The sequence below is a fragment of the Esox lucius genome, chromosome 6 (genome assembly GCF_011004845.1).
Source record: "Esox lucius isolate fEsoLuc1 chromosome 6, fEsoLuc1.pri, whole genome shotgun sequence".
Taxonomy (NCBI): Eukaryota; Metazoa; Chordata; class Actinopteri; order Esociformes; family Esocidae; genus Esox; species Esox lucius.
Window position 1 is genome coordinate 1,724,194 of NC_047574.1, and position 17,475 is coordinate 1,741,668.

Here is a 17,475-nt window from a genome sequence, read left to right on the forward strand (position 1 = left end):
GGAGCGAGAGAGGCGTATTCTGACACCACACTGATGATCATTCTGTTATACCATTATTTGAAGTTAAGCGGTAAAGGATGTGGTATTCTGAAGTTAAGCGGTAAAGGATGGGGTATTCTGAGGTTAAGCGGTAAAGGATGTGGTATTCTGAAGTTAAGCGGTAAAGGATGTGGTATTCTGAAGTTAAGCGGTAAAGGATGTGGTATGCTGAAGTTAAGCGGTAAAGGATGTGGTATGCTGAAGTTAAGCGGTAAAGGATGTGGTATGCTGAAGTTAAGCGGTAAAGGATGTGGTATTCTGAAGTTAAGCGGTAAAGGATGTGGTATTCTGAAGTTAAGCGGTAAAGGATGTGGTATTCTGAAGTTAAGCGGTAAAGGATGTGACACTCCACAGCCCTCCCATTGCTGTTACAGTACCTTCCTGAGGAAGAGTGCGAGGAGTGGTACATTCTTGCATCCCTGCTCCTGGTCCACCCTCTGAAAGAAACGCTCCACGGTGAGGTTCTCAGACAGGCTCCAGAAGGAGGAGTGGTTTGTGGGGCAGTCGGAGGCAGAGGGCAGTTGAGGCAGCAGAGGTCGGGGGTCAGCGTGGAGCAGCCTCATTAAGGGACTTCCACCCAGCCTATCATCAGCACCGATGTTGTCTTGAGCTTCAGTTAAACTCCTGCTTAGACCCTGGAGAAGTGTGTTAACAGATACAATGAAGATATTAGCGAAGTCATTCATCAAGACTGTCCATAAATGTCTTATGTTTAGCATATTCATTAATTGATGTGTCATGTGTTGCAAACATCTGATCCTACCTTCAACACTGTGTTGATGACTTCGTCACAGACCAGTCTCTCCCACTGTTCTCGCCCACGGCGAGAGGACAGGTCAGGAATTGTGTGGTGAGAACCTGATTCAGAAATGCAAGGAGAGTGGGATTAAGATGCGCTAACACAAAACATTAAACGGTGATACTTGAATATCAGTGTGTCTTTCATGACAAAAACAAGACGAAATGGCAAAACGGAGAACAGAGTAATTCGAATGGAGGACAGTTATTAAAATCACCTCCAGTGAACGACAGACAGGTTTGAAGAATCAGATGGACTGTAACAACCGTGTTGTCCAGGTTCTGGTCCAGTGTTCCTCCCAGGACCTCCACGTCCTTCTCCAGGTGGAGCCAAAGGAACCCCAGCACATCTCTGACACCAGGATGTATCATCTGATTCACAGCCTACACAGACACACTATGGATGTTAGCGCTAACTGTACCAACGTCTGTAACGACGTTAGCGTTAACTGTACCAACGAAAATACCGAGGTATTTTCTAAAGCCAGCTTGGAAGTACTTTGATGTTGGGTTGAAATATTGGTTGGGCCTAACCTGGTGGTTTCTGATGGCCCCTTGGAGCATGGCGAGGTGGGTGAGCAGTCTGAGAACGCAGGACTGGGCTAGTGACATCTGCCTCTCTGGGGCTTCAGTTCGATGACCAGCCCCTCCCAAAATGTGCCCCATCCTGGTGTTATCCATGATGCTACATTAAAGACACAAAAGGTTAAAGATCAGTTTGAGTGGCATGACCATTCCTGATACCACAGCAGTACAACATTAATTATGCCAAAATACCGTTGTTGTGCTTCAGTAAATCCTTCAACTGGATTGTGTTGGACACCTCCAACTGGAACCCCGCAGTCTGGGCATTTTGACACGGCAACCGGTCTCCCACACTAAGAAAATAATTTTAAAAAAAATCAGAGTTCATGCAAGGGAACAGTCAACTAAAAAATATCCTCCCGCTACATCAATAGGCTTTAACGGTTTATATTCAACCTGTCTAAATTGCTTCATTTAAAGGCATGTGAACGTCTCTTACCTCACCAACAAAACATGGATGGCCGTTCATACAAACTGAAAACAAAAGAGTCATAGTAAGGATATAATGTCATAAAGATATAATTGCGTCATGAACTGCCTGTGATTACAGAAGAGGCATTCAGCCCTCTCTCCAGGGACCTCCAGACGTAAAATAGATCAAATACCTGGAGCATCTGGGGGTCGTTAAGGAGAGGTTTAAATACTTCTGGAACACCTCTGATACAAACACAACAAATACTCACAGTACATCTTCAGGTTACGCTCTCCAGCCCTTTTTAACCACTGGTGAGCTTCAGTGGTGTGATCATCAGGCATGGTTGGCAAGTAGGAGCCCTATGGAACCAAACAATTAATTCCTTATGTACTATATTAACCTACAGTATACAAGGCATTTATCTGTACTATACTGATGTACTACAGTGGGAAAACAAGTATTTTATATACTGCCAATTTTGCAGGTTTTCCCACTTACAAAGCATGTAGAAGTCTGACATTTTTTATCATAAGTACTCTTCAACTGTGAGTGATGGAATCTAAAACAAAAATCCAGAAAATCACATTGTATGATATTTATGTAATTAATTAGCATTTTACTGCATGACATAAGTATTTGATACATCAGAAAAGCAGAACTTAATATTTTTGGTGCAGAAACCTTTGTTTGCAATTACAGAGATCATATTTTTCCTGTAGTTCTTGACCAGGTTTGCACACACTGCAGCAGGGATTTTGTCTCACTCTTCCATACAGACCTTCTCCAGATCCTTCAGGTTTCAGGGCTGTCGCTGGGCAATACGGACTCTCAGCTCCCTCCAAAGATTTTCTATTGGGTTCAGGTCTGGAGACTGGCTAGGTCACTCCAGGACCTTGAGATGCTTCTTATGGAGCCTCTCCTTAGTTGCCCTGGCTGTATGTTTCGGGTCGTTGTCATGCTGGAAGACCCAGCCACGACCCATCTTCAATGCTCTTACTGAGGGAAGGAGGTTGTTGGCCAAGATCTCGCGATACATGGCCCCATCCATCCTCCCCTCAATACGGTGCAGTCGTCCTGTCCCCTTTGCAGAAAAGCATCCCCAAAGAATGATGTTTCCACCTCCATGCTTCACGGTTGGGATGGTGTTTTTGGGGTTGTACTCATCCTACTTCTTCCTCCAAACATAGCGAGTGGAGTTTAGACCAAAAAGCTCTATTTTTGTCTCATCAGAACACTTCTCCCATTCCTCCTCTGGATCATCCAGATGGTCATTGGCAAACTTCAGACGGTCCTGGACATGCGCTGGCTTGAGCAGGGGGACCTTGCATGCGCTGCAGGATTTTAATCCATGACGGCGTAGTGTGTTACTAATGGTTTTCTTTGAGAATGTGGTCCCAGCTCTCTTCAGGTCATTGACCAGGTCCTGCTGTGTAGTTCTGGGCTGATCCCTCACCTTCCTCATGATCATTGATGCCCCACGAGGTGAGATCTTGCATGGACCCCCAGACCGAGGGAGATTGACGTCATCTTGAACTTCTTCCATTTTCGAATAATTGCGCCAACAGTTGTTGCCTTCTCACCAAGCTGCCTGCCTATTGTCCTGTAGCCCATCCCAGCCTTGTGCAGGTCTACAATTTTATCCCTGATGTCCTTACACAGCTCTCTGGTCTTAGCCATTGTGGAGAGGTTGGAGTCTGTTTGATTGAGTATGTGGACAGGTGTCTTTTATACAGGTAACGAGTTCAAACAGGTGCAGTTAATACAGGTAATGAGTGGAGAACAGGAGGGCTTCTTAAAGAAAAACCAACAGGTCTGTGAGAGCCGGAATTCTTACTGGTTGGTAGGTGATCAAATACTTATGTCATGCAATAAAATGCAAATTAATTATTTAAAAATCATACAATGTGATTTTCTGGATTTTTGTTTTAGATTCTGTCACTCACAGTTGAAGAGTACTTATGATAAAAATTACAGACCTCTACATGCTTTGTAAGTAGGAAAACCTGCAAAATCAGCAGTGTATCAAATACTTTTTCTCCCAACTGTATATTAACCTATACAATACAAGTAATTTATCTGTACAATACTGATGTACTATATTAACCTACAGTATACAAGTCATTTATCTGTACTATACTGATGTACTATATTATGGATACTAGTCTTTTACACTGAATGTCTTTGGATGTCCTCTGAGTAGCTTACTGTCATTGTCTGTGGCTGGGTGGCTATCTGGAGGAGTGGCGCTAGTAGTGTGCTCCCATTGAGGAGGACTGCAACTTCATGGACAAGGAGCTCCAGCAGGAGGCGCCGTGGAGCTATGACAGTCTGGCTGATGTGGAGAGGAGATCCAGCCCCTCCAATCTGATTGGACAACAGCATACAGCAGAACTCTCTGAATTTATCTGACAAGATGATCTTCAGGTAGTCCTCAAGTTGACTCATCTCCTGTAATGACAGAATGAGTGAATTTTTCAGGAAAAAACAATGGAAAAACTGATTTCAGTGTCACAATACCAGGACGGTTTTATAGACTTTGAAAGGATAATCGCTATTGATATCACTATTCATCTGCGTAAAAGGCTCGCGAGCATCCTGCTGAAAATGAGTTATAAATGCAGTGTTATTACCTGTGTAGTGGGTCGTAGGCCAGAATCAGGTGACGCGTAGCGACTGGTGACCTTCCTGAATAAGGCCAAGGCCAGGAAGACATGAGCTGAAGCTTCGGAGCCGCTCACACTCTACAGAAAAAACGCTGTCAGTGGATATCTGAAATATGTGGAGCCTTTTCACTGTACTGCCTACTTTATTTACTGCGTTAGAAGCATAGGATTTAAATGAAACCCGACTAGATAAATACTCTGATATGAACCCTGACCTGCAGCGCTGACTGAAGGGGGTCAATATGAGCTTGTATCAGGGCCTGGGTCAAGCCATCCCTTACAGCTTTGTACGATGGTCCACAGCACAGGAACCGGTCCACCTCAGCTGGAAGCAGCCTCTATGAGGGACACATCATTTGAAGTAAGATTGGTAAAGTTGGATTTGGGACAGTGGCTTTGATTGTTTTGCCGCAATTCACAGAGCTTCTAAATAAATACATTCTACATACAGCCCCTTTACTACAATGGGACATCATAGCAGGTGCACTCAAATTAACAGGAAATAATGTCCAGTCTGGTTGTACCTGGAGTCGAAGGACCTCTGGAGGGAAAGCCCAGACCCAGGGGGAGGCTGTGTTCATCAGGGACAGCAGACAGTCTATCCCGGCCTGCCGGTTGATCGTCCTCAACAGGAAAACTCGGTACCAGTCGTTTCCTCCGTACTGACACACCGCCTTCACCTGCGATAGGTACTGAGCCTCAACGGAGTTTCCAGACCCGCTGGCAGAACCTGGAAATGGATTTGATGTGATGTAACAAAGTATTCAACCGCAGAATTACATACAATGTCAAACATTCATAACACCTCACATTATTCACAACAATAAAAGTTGATTAAATACAGACCAACGTACCAATTAAAGGCTTAGTCCGCTAATTTGTGATAATAAAAGCCTCAGTAGTCTGCAACTTGCAACAACCCACCTTGGGTCTGGGACTCGTTTTGTAGCAGGCGGGCAGCAGTGCCCAGACAGAGCCTGAGACGGGCCATGCTCAGCAGGAACCCAGCTGGGTCTTCCCGTCTCCCAGGGGTCTGTTTCCTGGCTAACCTACCCAGGAACCGCGTGTCATCCTGCAGTCTCCTCTGCTGCTCTTTAGCCTCTTCCACCACCGAACGTCTGGTACACTGTAGGGAGTCCTGAGACACAGAAGTCCGTAGATCAATTAGATTCATCCACTCATCCTCCAGTCAATCAAGGGATGATAAGGGATGGGGAGTTTGTGACATTTTCACCATGTGTCTTGATTTACCCACAGCACCCCTGGCCCTCCCTTTATCGAAATACACATTTTCTTGAAATAACTTTGCTGATAGCTTGGTTGATGAAAATGGTAATGTTCTGACAGAACAAGGATTTAAGTTTGTTTGGAAATCGGCAAAAAGATTGAAACAAATCATTGAAGAAGATAATGTAATTCTGGGTAACCTGAAAACAGTTGACCAAGAGCAGGTAGAGCTCAGTGCGGTCTTCCTTCTCCAAGATGTTCTCCTCCAGGCTCCATAGGTAGTTCTGAATGTGACCTTTAACCTGCTCAAAACTGAGACAAGTGCAATAGACAATGTGAGTAAATGGCTCCCATTCTAAAGACATGGTATTCATTAGACATGCTTGATGAAAGCCAGGCATAACATTATAACTGTTCAGCAATACCTGCAGTGTCATAGCTATGACCTGTTCCCTAACGGTAAAAGCCATGAATACCAATTCAGGTTTACGCACCCAGTTGAATCTCATAAGCATTTGGAGCAAAGCAATTGGCAGCCACATTATAAGGAGGAGAGCGGTCTAAAACGTCCACTCTGCTTGTTCTGACTGAAGATTTTACTCTGATGCCAGACTCGCATGACAATAAGTAACAACATTTGGGTCCAGGAAAAACTCACTTAATTCTGTCTCCAGCTGACTAAATCTGGTTCCCTGTGGTCTAAAACGGATCACCTCACTTTGTTGCCTTTCAGAATGTGTAGAAACACTGTATGAGATTTTTTCTGAATGAGATTTTCTTAAACAGGTCAATATTTTGAAATTGTTTTTACAATCCTTTTTTTGCATGTTTTTGCAAGACATGCTTTTTTCTAAGGTAAATCAATCATTTGGTTATTTTTTTATTGGCACCTGCTACTGAAATAATTGTTCCAAATAAAAAATAATGCATCATGCTGTCACAACTAAAGTCTGAGTGCCAGAGCCTTGCAGACAGAGCAACTCTGGTAAAGTTTTCAGAAATCCCAGGACATGCCGTGATTTATTGGAAATCATAGACATTTGGAAAAATATGCAGTACAGGAATTCTTCAACCACGACTTTCTTATCACTGCACAATGCACTTAACCTTGTAATCTGAGAGTAATCACATTATTATCATCAAGTAGGGCATGAAGAAAGACTAAACAATGTTCCAAGGTGTACAAAGGACATATCCAGCAAAAATGGGTCAATACTGAAATCCCTAAGAACCCCATAGGTTCTCTATTGTCAAGAGGAAAATGAGAAACCAGACCCAACAACACAGACGAGCTGAAGGCCGCTATCAAAGCAACCTGGCCTTCCACCACACCTCAGCAGTGACAAAAGCTGATTGCCTCCATGCCACACCACATTGATGCAGTCATTTGTGCAAAAGGAGCCCCGACCAAGTATTGAGTGCATAAGTTAACATACTTAGGGAAAGCTTTGCAGGTGTTTTGAGGTAATTAGCTAATTAGAGCTCTTCTCAAGTAGACATTTCTGTATTATAAATGTTTTATTCTAATATTTTGAGATACTGGATTTCCATGAACTGTAAGCTGTAATCATCAAGATTGAAACAAAAAAAGCCTTGAAATATTTCACTTTATGTGTAATGAATCTAGAAGAAAATAGGGAGTCACTTTTTGATTTGAATTAGGGAAAATAAAACAATACTCTAATGATTTCACATGCACCTGTTTATGATGCCATAACACACTAGCAAACTTTAATCCACTAATAACTTCAGACCTACAAACCTCACAAACTTAATAAACATACTAAAACTAACACATAGCCTAATTCTACAGCTTATATAGGACATTAGGTAGCTAAAAAATTGCTAGATTGAACCCTCACATCCACAAGGAGGAAAATGGTGTAGTCTTTCCTTGAACCTAATAGCGTCCAGGTAATAGCTTACTCCATTATATTGAAACTATGCTTCGTAAAATCACTGCAAAGACCTACCATATGACTGTGAAATTGTTGTTTCTCTACATTATCGCAATAATGAAAATAATTGTTATTCTACAAAAAACAAAACCACAAAGCAAGTTACATTTGCCATTTTGAAAGTTGACCTTTTCCTTTTCGGCAAATATGGAAAAAATCGGTGCAACAAATGTCCCCAGACATGTAGGTCCGACACAGACATGTAGGTCCGTGGACTTACACTGGACATGAGGTTTGTAACTGAACACCTAGGAAATATTCTTTATTATCAAAACATTTATAGCAGCACAAATTAAACATTTACCGGCACAGACCAGCACAAACGGAGCACAAACGATTGAACCAGTATGTGACAGTATGTTCCTCCGGCTGGGATAATATGTATATCTTAGAAATACCATGGTATCCATGATTTTATTGATAGGAAAGATAGAAGAGAAGACAGGAAGGACAGCGAGAGGTCAGTGTGTCCATCAGGAAGTAACCACATCAACACAACATGTTCACTGGGACTGCAACATTAATCACTAGACCTCCAGATCTGATAAAAAACATATAGAGGATTTCACAAGTCTGGAAAGGTTTGATTCTGTTATTTCTCATATGTTAAAGGGGTAAACTGGGAATGTTTGATTCTGTGATTTCTCATATGTTAAAGGGGTGATGTGGAAATTTTGCAAAACACTTTTTTACTCTGATTACCAGCATGGTGGGGTGGTTTTCTGGGTCATTGACCTATGACCTAGCAAGTCATGCGTTCATCAAGAGCCTCTGTAAAGTTATGACAGATACAACTTTGTTACAATATATAAATATGTGTTATTTCAATGACATAGTCATTCAAAACAGAGTTAGCCTAGCATGTTCTGTGGACCCCTACACCCATAGACATAAAGTATTATTATTGTCTTTTAATTATAAAAATTATTAGTCTATTAGTGTACACAAAATGGCTGGGTCAATCCATCTCTGTGTAAATATATGGTAAAAATATATTAATATTTACAAATTCTGTGTATCGATATTAATTCTACAAAAACAGAACTTAAAATAGCTGTCCCGTGTTTCCAGATTTACATGAAATTCTACCTACAGCATAAATACGTAAAATATGAGTAAAACTGTTTTCATTAGATCCAGTGTGATGCAGTTACACACTGGATCTACTGTCAGGCAACCAACTACCTTGTTCCTTACTGTCAAACTCACTTATACAGTGCCTTGCGAAAGTATTCGGCCCCCTTGAACTTTTCGACCTTTTGTCACATTTCAGGCCTCAAACATAAAGATATAAAACTGTACTTTTTTGTGAAGAATCAACAACAAGTGGGACACAATTATGAAGTGGAACGAAATTCATTGGATATTTCAAACCTTTTTAACAAATAAAAAACTGAAAAATTGGCTGTGCAAAATTATTCAGCCCCTTTACTTTCAGTGCAGCAAACTCTCTCCAGAAGTTCAGTGAGGATCTCTGAATGATCCAATGTTGACATAAATGTCTAATGATGATAAATAGAATCCACCTGTGTGCAATCAAGTCTCCGTATAAATGCACCTGCTCTGTGATAGTCTCAGAGGTCCGTTTAAAGCGCAGAGAGCATCATGAAGAACAGGGAACAAGCCAGGCAGATCCGAGATACTGTTGTTGAGAAGTTTAAAGCCGGATTTGGATACAAAAAGATTTCCCAAGCCTTAAACATCCCAAGGAGCACTGTGCAAGCGATAATATTGAAATGGAAGGAGTATCAGACCACTGCAAATCTACGAAGACCCGGCCATCCCTCTAAACTTTCAGCTCATACAAGGAAAAGACTGATCAGAGATGCAGCCAAGAGACCCATGATCACTCTGGATGAATTGCAGAGATCTACAGCTGAGGTGGGAGACTCTGTCCATAGGACAACAATCATTCGTATACTGCACAAATCTGGCCTTTATGGAAGAGTGGCAAGAAGAAAGCCATTTCTTAAAGATATCCATAAAAAGTGTTGTTTAAAGTTTGCCACAAACCACCTGGGAGACACACCAAACATGTGGAAGAAGGTGCTCTGGTCAGATTAAACCAAAATCGAACTTTTTGGCAACAATGCAAAGCGTTATGTTTGGCGTAAAAGCAACACAGCTCATCACCCTGAACACACCATCCCCACTGTCAAACATGGTGGTGGCAGCATCATGGTTTGGGCCTGCTTTTCTTCAGCAGGGACAGGGAAGATGGTAAAAATTGATGGGAAGATGGATGGAGCCAAATTCAGGACCATTCTGGAAGAAAACCTGATGGAGTCTGCAAAAGACCTGAGACTGGGACAGAGATTTGTCTTCCAACAAGACAATGATCCAAAACATAAAGCAAAATCTACAATGGAATGGTTCACAAATAAACATATCCAGGTGTTAGAATGGCCAAGTCAAAGTCCAGACCTGAATCCAATCGAGAATCTGTGGAAAGAACTGAAAACTGCTGTTCACAAATGCTCTCCATCCAACCTCACTGAGCTCGAGCTGTTTTGCAAGGAGGAATGGGCAAAGATTTCAGTCTCTCGATGTGCAAAACCGATAGAGACATACCCCAAGCGACTTACAGCTGTAATCGCAGCAAAAGGTGGCACTACAAAGTATTAACTTAAGGGGGCTTAATAATTTAGCATGCCCAATTTGTTGGGCGTGCAAAATTGTGTCCCACTTGTTGTTGGTTCTTCACAAAAAATTACAGTCTAATATCTTTATGTTTGAAGCCTGAAATGTGGCAAAAGGTCGAAAAGTTCAAGGGGGCCGAATACTTTCGCAAGGCACTGTACTTTGACATCTGGATTGAAATGAAAAGTACATGAAAACAGGCAACCTTGACTACAAGGTATGAATTCATTCTTTAAATGGCAGCAAACCCCAGAATGAACAAGGAGCTCACAATATAAAGGCAGCCAAACAAACCCTGTCCATGATCAAAAATGGAATATTCTTCAGTAAAGACCTCAATGGTAGTTGGGGGCGTGGCTGTAGGACAAATGAAACTGCTGTCACCATCTACACCACCGTAGAGAAACACAAAGCCTGGGGGGTCGGCGCTGATGTAGGAGGTGATCCAAGACTGGTACTGGGACACTCTGGTGTAGATTCCTGGGTAATTGGGACGAGAACAGCCAAAACCCCAACTAACAATCCCAGGCTGGATCCAGGCAGATTTCTGCTTCATCACCATCGGACCTCCTGAGTCACCCTGTCAAAGTAATTAAAAGAAGGCAAACTCTAAGAAATGCACTGGAACAAGGTCTAGTTTTTCAAAAGATACCCAGCTACATAGATATTTAAGAGTCTATTCTGTCACTAAGTGTACATCAATCTAGACGTCAGACAAATATAAACAACCCCATATTCTGACTTTACCTGACAGGTGTCCTTGCCTCCTTGCAGAAAACCAGCACAGAGCATGTTGTCTGTTATTTTGCCGACCCCATACAGGCAGTCACACTCTCTGTTCCCCACAACGGGAACCAACACTTCTTGGAGAGTCCCAGGGGGAGGGAGGGACACTGTAAGACACATGAAGACTAATGATGGGAGATTTAAGAGGGACATATGTTGATGACCTGTTTATTACCACCACTTGAATATTGCAACTGGTGATAATGTTTGAAATCTCATCAACATCCACCACAAGGGATCATTACTGTGTCCTCACCTCCTTCATTGATGTTGCCCCAGCCAGTCAACCAGACATCAGCACCATTGTTAACAGCACTGCCAAAGGCTGCCAGACAGACGGGTCGAATGAAGTCTGTGAAGTTGACAGGTGAGGAGAGTCTGAGCAGAGCGATATCGTTGTCCTGTGTGGCTCCATTGTATTCTGGATGTATAATGATCTCAGACAACGTACAGGCCAGTGCGTTGCCCACGAGGGTGTGCAGACCAAAGAGAACTTTCCAATAACGTGGATCTGAGCTTTGTTGAAAAGAAAAAGGGAACACAAAAGTAAGGACCTGTCAAAGTCACAAAAGATGAAAACTGAAATGAATGGACATTTTGGAAAGCATTTCCAGGAATATGTAGAAGCAGTCTGCAAATGAGACACATTCCTCTGTGCTACTACCTTCATATCGCCTGTATCTGATGTTAAATTACCTGTCGAAGCAGTGGGCTGCAGTCAACACCCACTGACTGCTGATGAGGGAACCACCACAGAAATGGAAGCCATTTTGTTGAAGGCTTGCCTGCCAGGGCCAACTTCCTGGAGGGGCATCCTGACCTCCCACTATCCTGGGGTTGAGTGGAGCGGTGCCACAAACTAACATACAACATACATATTGTTGGAATTAAATAGTCCACCTTACCCTTGAAATGAGATAAAGCATTTTGTTTGAAAATGTAAATGCATTTCTGGAAATGTATTTTTAGGACAATCATACTTTGTGTTTTTGATAACTAGTAAGATGATTTATACAAACGTTACTAATAATCTACTGTAAAATGTACCAAACAGAAAATTAAATGCTTGTTTTGCAGGATTTATTTAAATTATTTCAGATTTATTTTACAGACCACTGCAAATTGAACGCTTTGGTTCCCCACTCAAAACTTTCCTTTTCAACGTTTTTGGAAAGGAAAGAAAAAGGTGCAGTGGTCTCTTAATTTTTCCCGGAGCTGTATACTATTTTATCCATGGAGAGTCAGTTTCACTGTAAGATCCATATTTTCATGCCCATTTCAAAACCCAACCATTTTTATCTCCAAATCGATTTTCACATGATAGTTTTAATCTGTTACAATTCAGTCATTTGATATAGTGAATTGAAATCAGTTATCTGGCAAACCCACCAGAAGCAGACATTTTCCCAGTAACTTGAAGACTTGCAGCTATAATTACACCTGAAACAACAGGGCGAGAGGCAAAGTCAACTAAACAAAAACCATTTAGAAAATACAAATTAAATCAAACTTGAAAAAAACCTAAAGCACTTACTCATCATCAGGAAAAGCATCATCAGTTTATTCTGCATTATCAGAAGGTCTTTGACCACAGAAATCTATAAGCAAACATTGATTATCACCATCGTTTTCCACAACAGATTTATGTACAAACATGTATAAACAGACATATACGACGGGCTCACCTTTTTCTGTTATTCTCTGTGTTTCTGGTGTAGTTCTGTTCAGCTGGTACTTTAGGCTTGTGTGTTTGAACTATATATACAGCGTGCAGGTTAGAAAGGGAGAAGGTGACTATGGGACAGATCCCAGGAGATTTTCTTCAGGTGTGGCAAGTGTACAGTACTCAGACAATACATTGGTTTGTAAGAACAGATCACCCAATTCCTTTGAATAGTCTTTTTCATGAGTTGTTACTGGAATCATGTCCCTAAACGTAGAAATGCATTTTAGGAACTGCATAATCTATCCTATTTAGAATTCAACCATCAGCAATACTGCAGCTCCTATTTTATTAATGTGGAAAGTGTCATTCTTCTGAAACACTTTGTCATCATATCTTATATATCTGGAGGTGTAATCGAGAATTATTAATTTATGATATCCTCCTTTGTTGCAAAAGAAGAAAAAAAAAGAAAATTTCTTGACCAAAACTAAGAAAGTCATAACAGATTATTTTCAAGCACAACAGAGTTTAAGAAGACCCACTAATATGGGACGCATATTTGGGCTTTTAGAAGCCACTGAATTAATCTCCAAAACAGAACCAGTTCCGCTAAAGAACCAGAACCACTTCCACTAAAGAACCAGAAACAGAACCAATTCTGCCAAAGAATCAGAAACAGAACTAGTTCTGCTAAAGAATCAGAAACAGAACTAGTTCTGCTAAAGAATCAGAAACAGAACTAGTTCTGCTAAAGAATCAGGAAGAAAACCACTAACAAAGATAATCCAGTCTATTACAGGAATTAGTTGCTAATTTCTATAGTCCAGCAAAGATTGACAAATCCAAATATCCAGATTAATCTGACCTGCAGACTGCACTGTTGTGGACCTGAGAGGCGCAGTCAGGCACCAGTAAACTTTGCTGTGACCTTGGGAAAGTGTTAATTGTCTGGGCTCTGCAGATGTAATACAGGCTGGGAGGTTCCCTAGTCAGACACCTGAGTAGAATGAATGGATGTCCTGCATAAGGAAACAACAACATGATCAAATACTGGAAAAGTGGGCTAAAGGGAGATTTATTTTTATTAAAAAGAAGACAGCCAGCCACATTTTTTAGTACACAAATATGGTGAACCACCATGAAGGGTAAGCACTCTGAAAAGAGAATGTAGGAATGCGGAACGTATGTGGGGGAAAACTAAACTTCAAATCCACTTTGACATCTAGAAACAACAATGAGTTACGCAGGGCCAGACAGCAACATTTATCGGCAACAATACCCGCATTCTATGTGTCATGGTCGACAAGCTTAATAACCCCCTAAAGCAGATAGCATCAGAACTCATGTCCACTGTGAAATATAATGAATTTGCGTGTTTCTTTTGTGAAAAAGTATTAGACGGACCATCAGAACTAGACAGTCTAACAAGGACTCTGTACCGTCACCACGACCACCAAGACATAACTTGGTTACTATGTCGCAATTAAATACAATTGATCAAACATCTCTAGAAGAAACAGTTCAACATCTTAAAGCTTCTACATGTTGTCTCGACACACTGCCATCAGACTTTTTAAAAACAATTAACAAATGACCTACAGCAAATAGGTAAAAGCTCTCTGCAATCAGGCATTTTCCCAACATGTCTATAAACAGCTGCCATTAAGCCCCAATAAAAAAAAAGAGAACACTGGATGTATCTATAATTAACAACTGTAGGCCTGTATCATATCTTCCTTTTATAGCCAAGATCATTGAGAACGATGTCTTCAATCAACTCAGCAATTTTGTGACCTCAAGCGGTCTCTTTGACAAATTTCAGTCAGGCTTCCGACCCCACCACAGTACTGAAACGGCTCTGATAAAAGTTTTATCTGAATACTGACTCGGATAAAATAAAAGTTCTGGTTCTATTAGATCTCAGTGTAGCATTTGACACTGTAGATCATAGAACACCTCTTGACAAGCTGGAACATTGTGTAGGACTCTCTGGGACAGGTTCAGATCGTATTTAGATGGCCGGAGTTACTTTAGATGGCCAGAGTCACCATTGGCAATCATGAATCGGATAGGGTGGCAATGACATGCAGAGTTCCCCAGCGATCAGTTCTCGTACTGCTTCTGTTCAATCTCTATATGCTATCTCTGGGACAAATTCTACAGAACAACAACATTAACTACCACAGCTATGCAGACGATACTCAATTATATATGGCTCTCGAACCATATGACAACAGCTCAATGGACTCTCTGTGTCACTGTATAGAGCACATAAATGCCTGGATGAACCAAAATTGTCTACAATTAAACTAAGATTAAACTGAGATTATGTTTGGGAACAAAAGTAAGAGTAATTAGTAAAGAGCTGGAATCTCAGGGCCTAAAAACCAGGGACCAAGTTGCGTGATCTTCTGATAGACTCAGACCTCACATTTAACAATCATATCAAAGCGGTCACCAAAACACCATTCTATCATCTTAAAAATATAGCCAGAATCATGGGCCTGGTGTCCCAAAAAGACCAAGTGAAGCTCATCCATGCTTTTATCTATAGTAGGGTTGACAACTGTAATGGTCTCTTAACTGGACTCCCCAAAAATACTGTAAAACAGCTGCAGCTCATTTAGAATGCTGCTGCTAGAATGTTAACCAGGACCAAGAGAATAGAGCACATCACCCCGGTTCTTACAGTGGGGCAAAAAAGTATTTAGTGCTGAAATACAAATACACAAATGCACAACATCAAGACACAGAGTTTAGATACAAAGAGGAACAGATCCTCTGACGATATCCCCATACCCAGACCAAAAAACACAGATTAGTTTACAGGGAGGCAATGGCGTACGAGTGAATCTGGGGGGGAACACATTTGACTAAACTGTGAAAGTTAATGTATTCACCAAAATGTCTATATAATACATATACAGTGGGGCAAAAAAGTATTTAGTCAGCCACCAATTGTGCATGTTCTCCCACTTAAAAAGATGAGAGAGGCCTGTAATTTTCATCATAGGTACACTTCAACTATGAGAGACAAAATGAGAGAAAAAACCTCAGAAAATCGTAGGATTTTTAATGAATTTATTGGTAAATTATGTTGGAAAATAAGTATTTGGTCAATAACAAAAGTTAATCTCAATACTTTGTTATATACCCTTTGTTGGCAATGACAGAGGTTAAACATTTTCTGTAACTCTTTCCCTTTGCAGAAAAACAGCCCCAAGGCATGATGTTTCCACCCCCATGCTTCACAGTAGGTATGGTGTTCTTTGGATGCAACTCAGCATTCTTTCTCCTCAAAACACAACAAGTTGAGTTTTTACCAAAAAGTTCTATTTTGGTTTCATCTGACCATATGACATCCTCCCAATCCTCTTCTGGATCATCCAAATGCTCTCTAGCAAACCTCAGACGGGCCTGGACATGTACTGGCTTAAGTAGGGGGACACGTCTGGCACTGCAGGATTTGAGTCCCTGGCGGCGTAGTGTGTTACTGATGCTAGTCTTTGTTACTTTGGTCCCAGCTCTCTGCAGGTCATTTCCTAGGGCCCCCTGTGTGGTTCTGGGAGTTTTGCTCACCATTCTTGTGATCATTTTGACCCCACGGGGTGAGATCTTGCGTGGAGCCCCGGATTGAGGGAGATTATCAGTGGTCTTGTATGTCTTCCATTTTCTTATAATTGCTCCCACAGTTGATTTCTTCACACCAAGCTACATACCTATTGCAGATTCAGTCTTCCCAGCCTGGTGCAGGTCTACAATTTTGTTTCTGGTGTCCTTTGACAGCTCTTGCTCTTGGCCATAGTGGAGTTTGGAGTGTGACTGTTTGAGGTTGTGGACAGGTGTCTTTTATACTGATAACAAGTTCAAACAGGTGCCATTAATACAGGTAAGGAGTGAAGGACAGAGGAGCCTCTTAAAGAAGTTACAGGTCTATGAGAGCCAGAAATCCTGATTGTTTGTAGGTGACCAAATACTTATTTTACAGAGGAATTTACCAATAAATTCATAAAAAATCCTACAATGTGATTTTCTGAAGAAAAAATCTCATTTTGGGTCTCATAGTTGAAGTGTACCTATGATGAAAATTACAGGCCTCTCTCATCTTTTTAAGTGAGAAGAACTTGCACAATTGGTGGTTGACTAAATACTTTTTTGCCCCACTGTAAATCTTTGCTGAATGGTTTAGGCCCCGAATGATTTAGGCCCCGAATACATTTCTGATATGTTTGCAGAATATAAACTGAGCAGGGCTCTTAGATTCATGAAAATAGGTCATCTAGTAGAGCCCAAAGTCCAAACAAAACATGTAGAAGCTTCATTTAGCAGTTATGCTGCACATAAATGGAATAAACTACCAGAAGATCTTAGACGTGCCCCAAACATATCCATTTTATTCCAAGTTAAAAACACTTCTCTTCACACAGCTATCACAGAGCGCTTGATCTTAACCACACTGTTTTTATTAGTTTTTATTCTATTTTCTTCTTTGATGTTTTATTATTATTATGTATTTTTATATTTCTCTCTTTCTTTGATTCAAAGTTTTATTATTTAGTTGTTATTTTATTTCTATTTTGATACGTTTTACCAAATTTTTTTCAGTAATGCAAGTTCTGGTGCTATCAGAGGAATAACATCTTTGTAAATGTAACAATCTGTTGATGACAGATTATGCAATTTTATGTGCTGCTGTTT

The 17,475-nt window shown here is 41.1% G+C and overlaps 2 protein-coding genes across 6 annotated transcripts in view; both read right to left on the bottom strand.

The window, feature by feature from the left end:
• The window catches only part of rnf213b (ring finger protein 213b), an 88,605-nt gene that overhangs the window by 9,658 nt on the left and 61,472 nt on the right, over positions 1–17,475 (bottom strand). For all 5 annotated transcript variants that reach the window (XM_034292812.1, XM_029120446.2, XM_029120445.2 and 2 more), the window contains 13 exons: positions 5,928–6,039; positions 5,425–5,638; positions 5,025–5,230; positions 4,716–4,838; positions 4,468–4,578; positions 4,043–4,285; positions 2,106–2,196; positions 1,862–1,896; positions 1,615–1,715; positions 1,372–1,522; positions 1,056–1,221; positions 803–897; positions 417–674 (listed from right to left, as the gene is read on the bottom strand). In XM_034292812.1, the coding sequence (XP_034148703.1) occupies positions 417–674; positions 803–897; positions 1,056–1,221; positions 1,372–1,522; positions 1,615–1,715; positions 1,862–1,896; positions 2,106–2,196; positions 4,043–4,285; positions 4,468–4,578; positions 4,716–4,838; positions 5,025–5,230; positions 5,425–5,638; positions 5,928–6,039 (1,906 nt within the window). The remainder of the gene's footprint in view (positions 1–416; positions 675–802; positions 898–1,055; positions 1,222–1,371; positions 1,523–1,614; positions 1,716–1,861; positions 1,897–2,105; positions 2,197–4,042; positions 4,286–4,467; positions 4,579–4,715; positions 4,839–5,024; positions 5,231–5,424; positions 5,639–5,927; positions 6,040–17,475) is intronic.
• Positions 10,482–13,136, bottom strand: LOC109615867 (tryptase-like). Its single transcript, XM_020047336.3, has 6 exons — positions 12,646–13,136; positions 12,501–12,551; positions 11,808–11,970; positions 11,368–11,627; positions 11,073–11,218; positions 10,482–10,905 (listed from the first exon to the last, which is right to left on the bottom strand). The coding sequence occupies exons 1-6, from the start codon at positions 12,680–12,682 to the stop codon at positions 10,558–10,560; spliced, it is 1,005 nt and encodes a 334-aa protein (XP_019902895.3). The 5' UTR covers positions 12,683–13,136; the 3' UTR covers positions 10,482–10,557.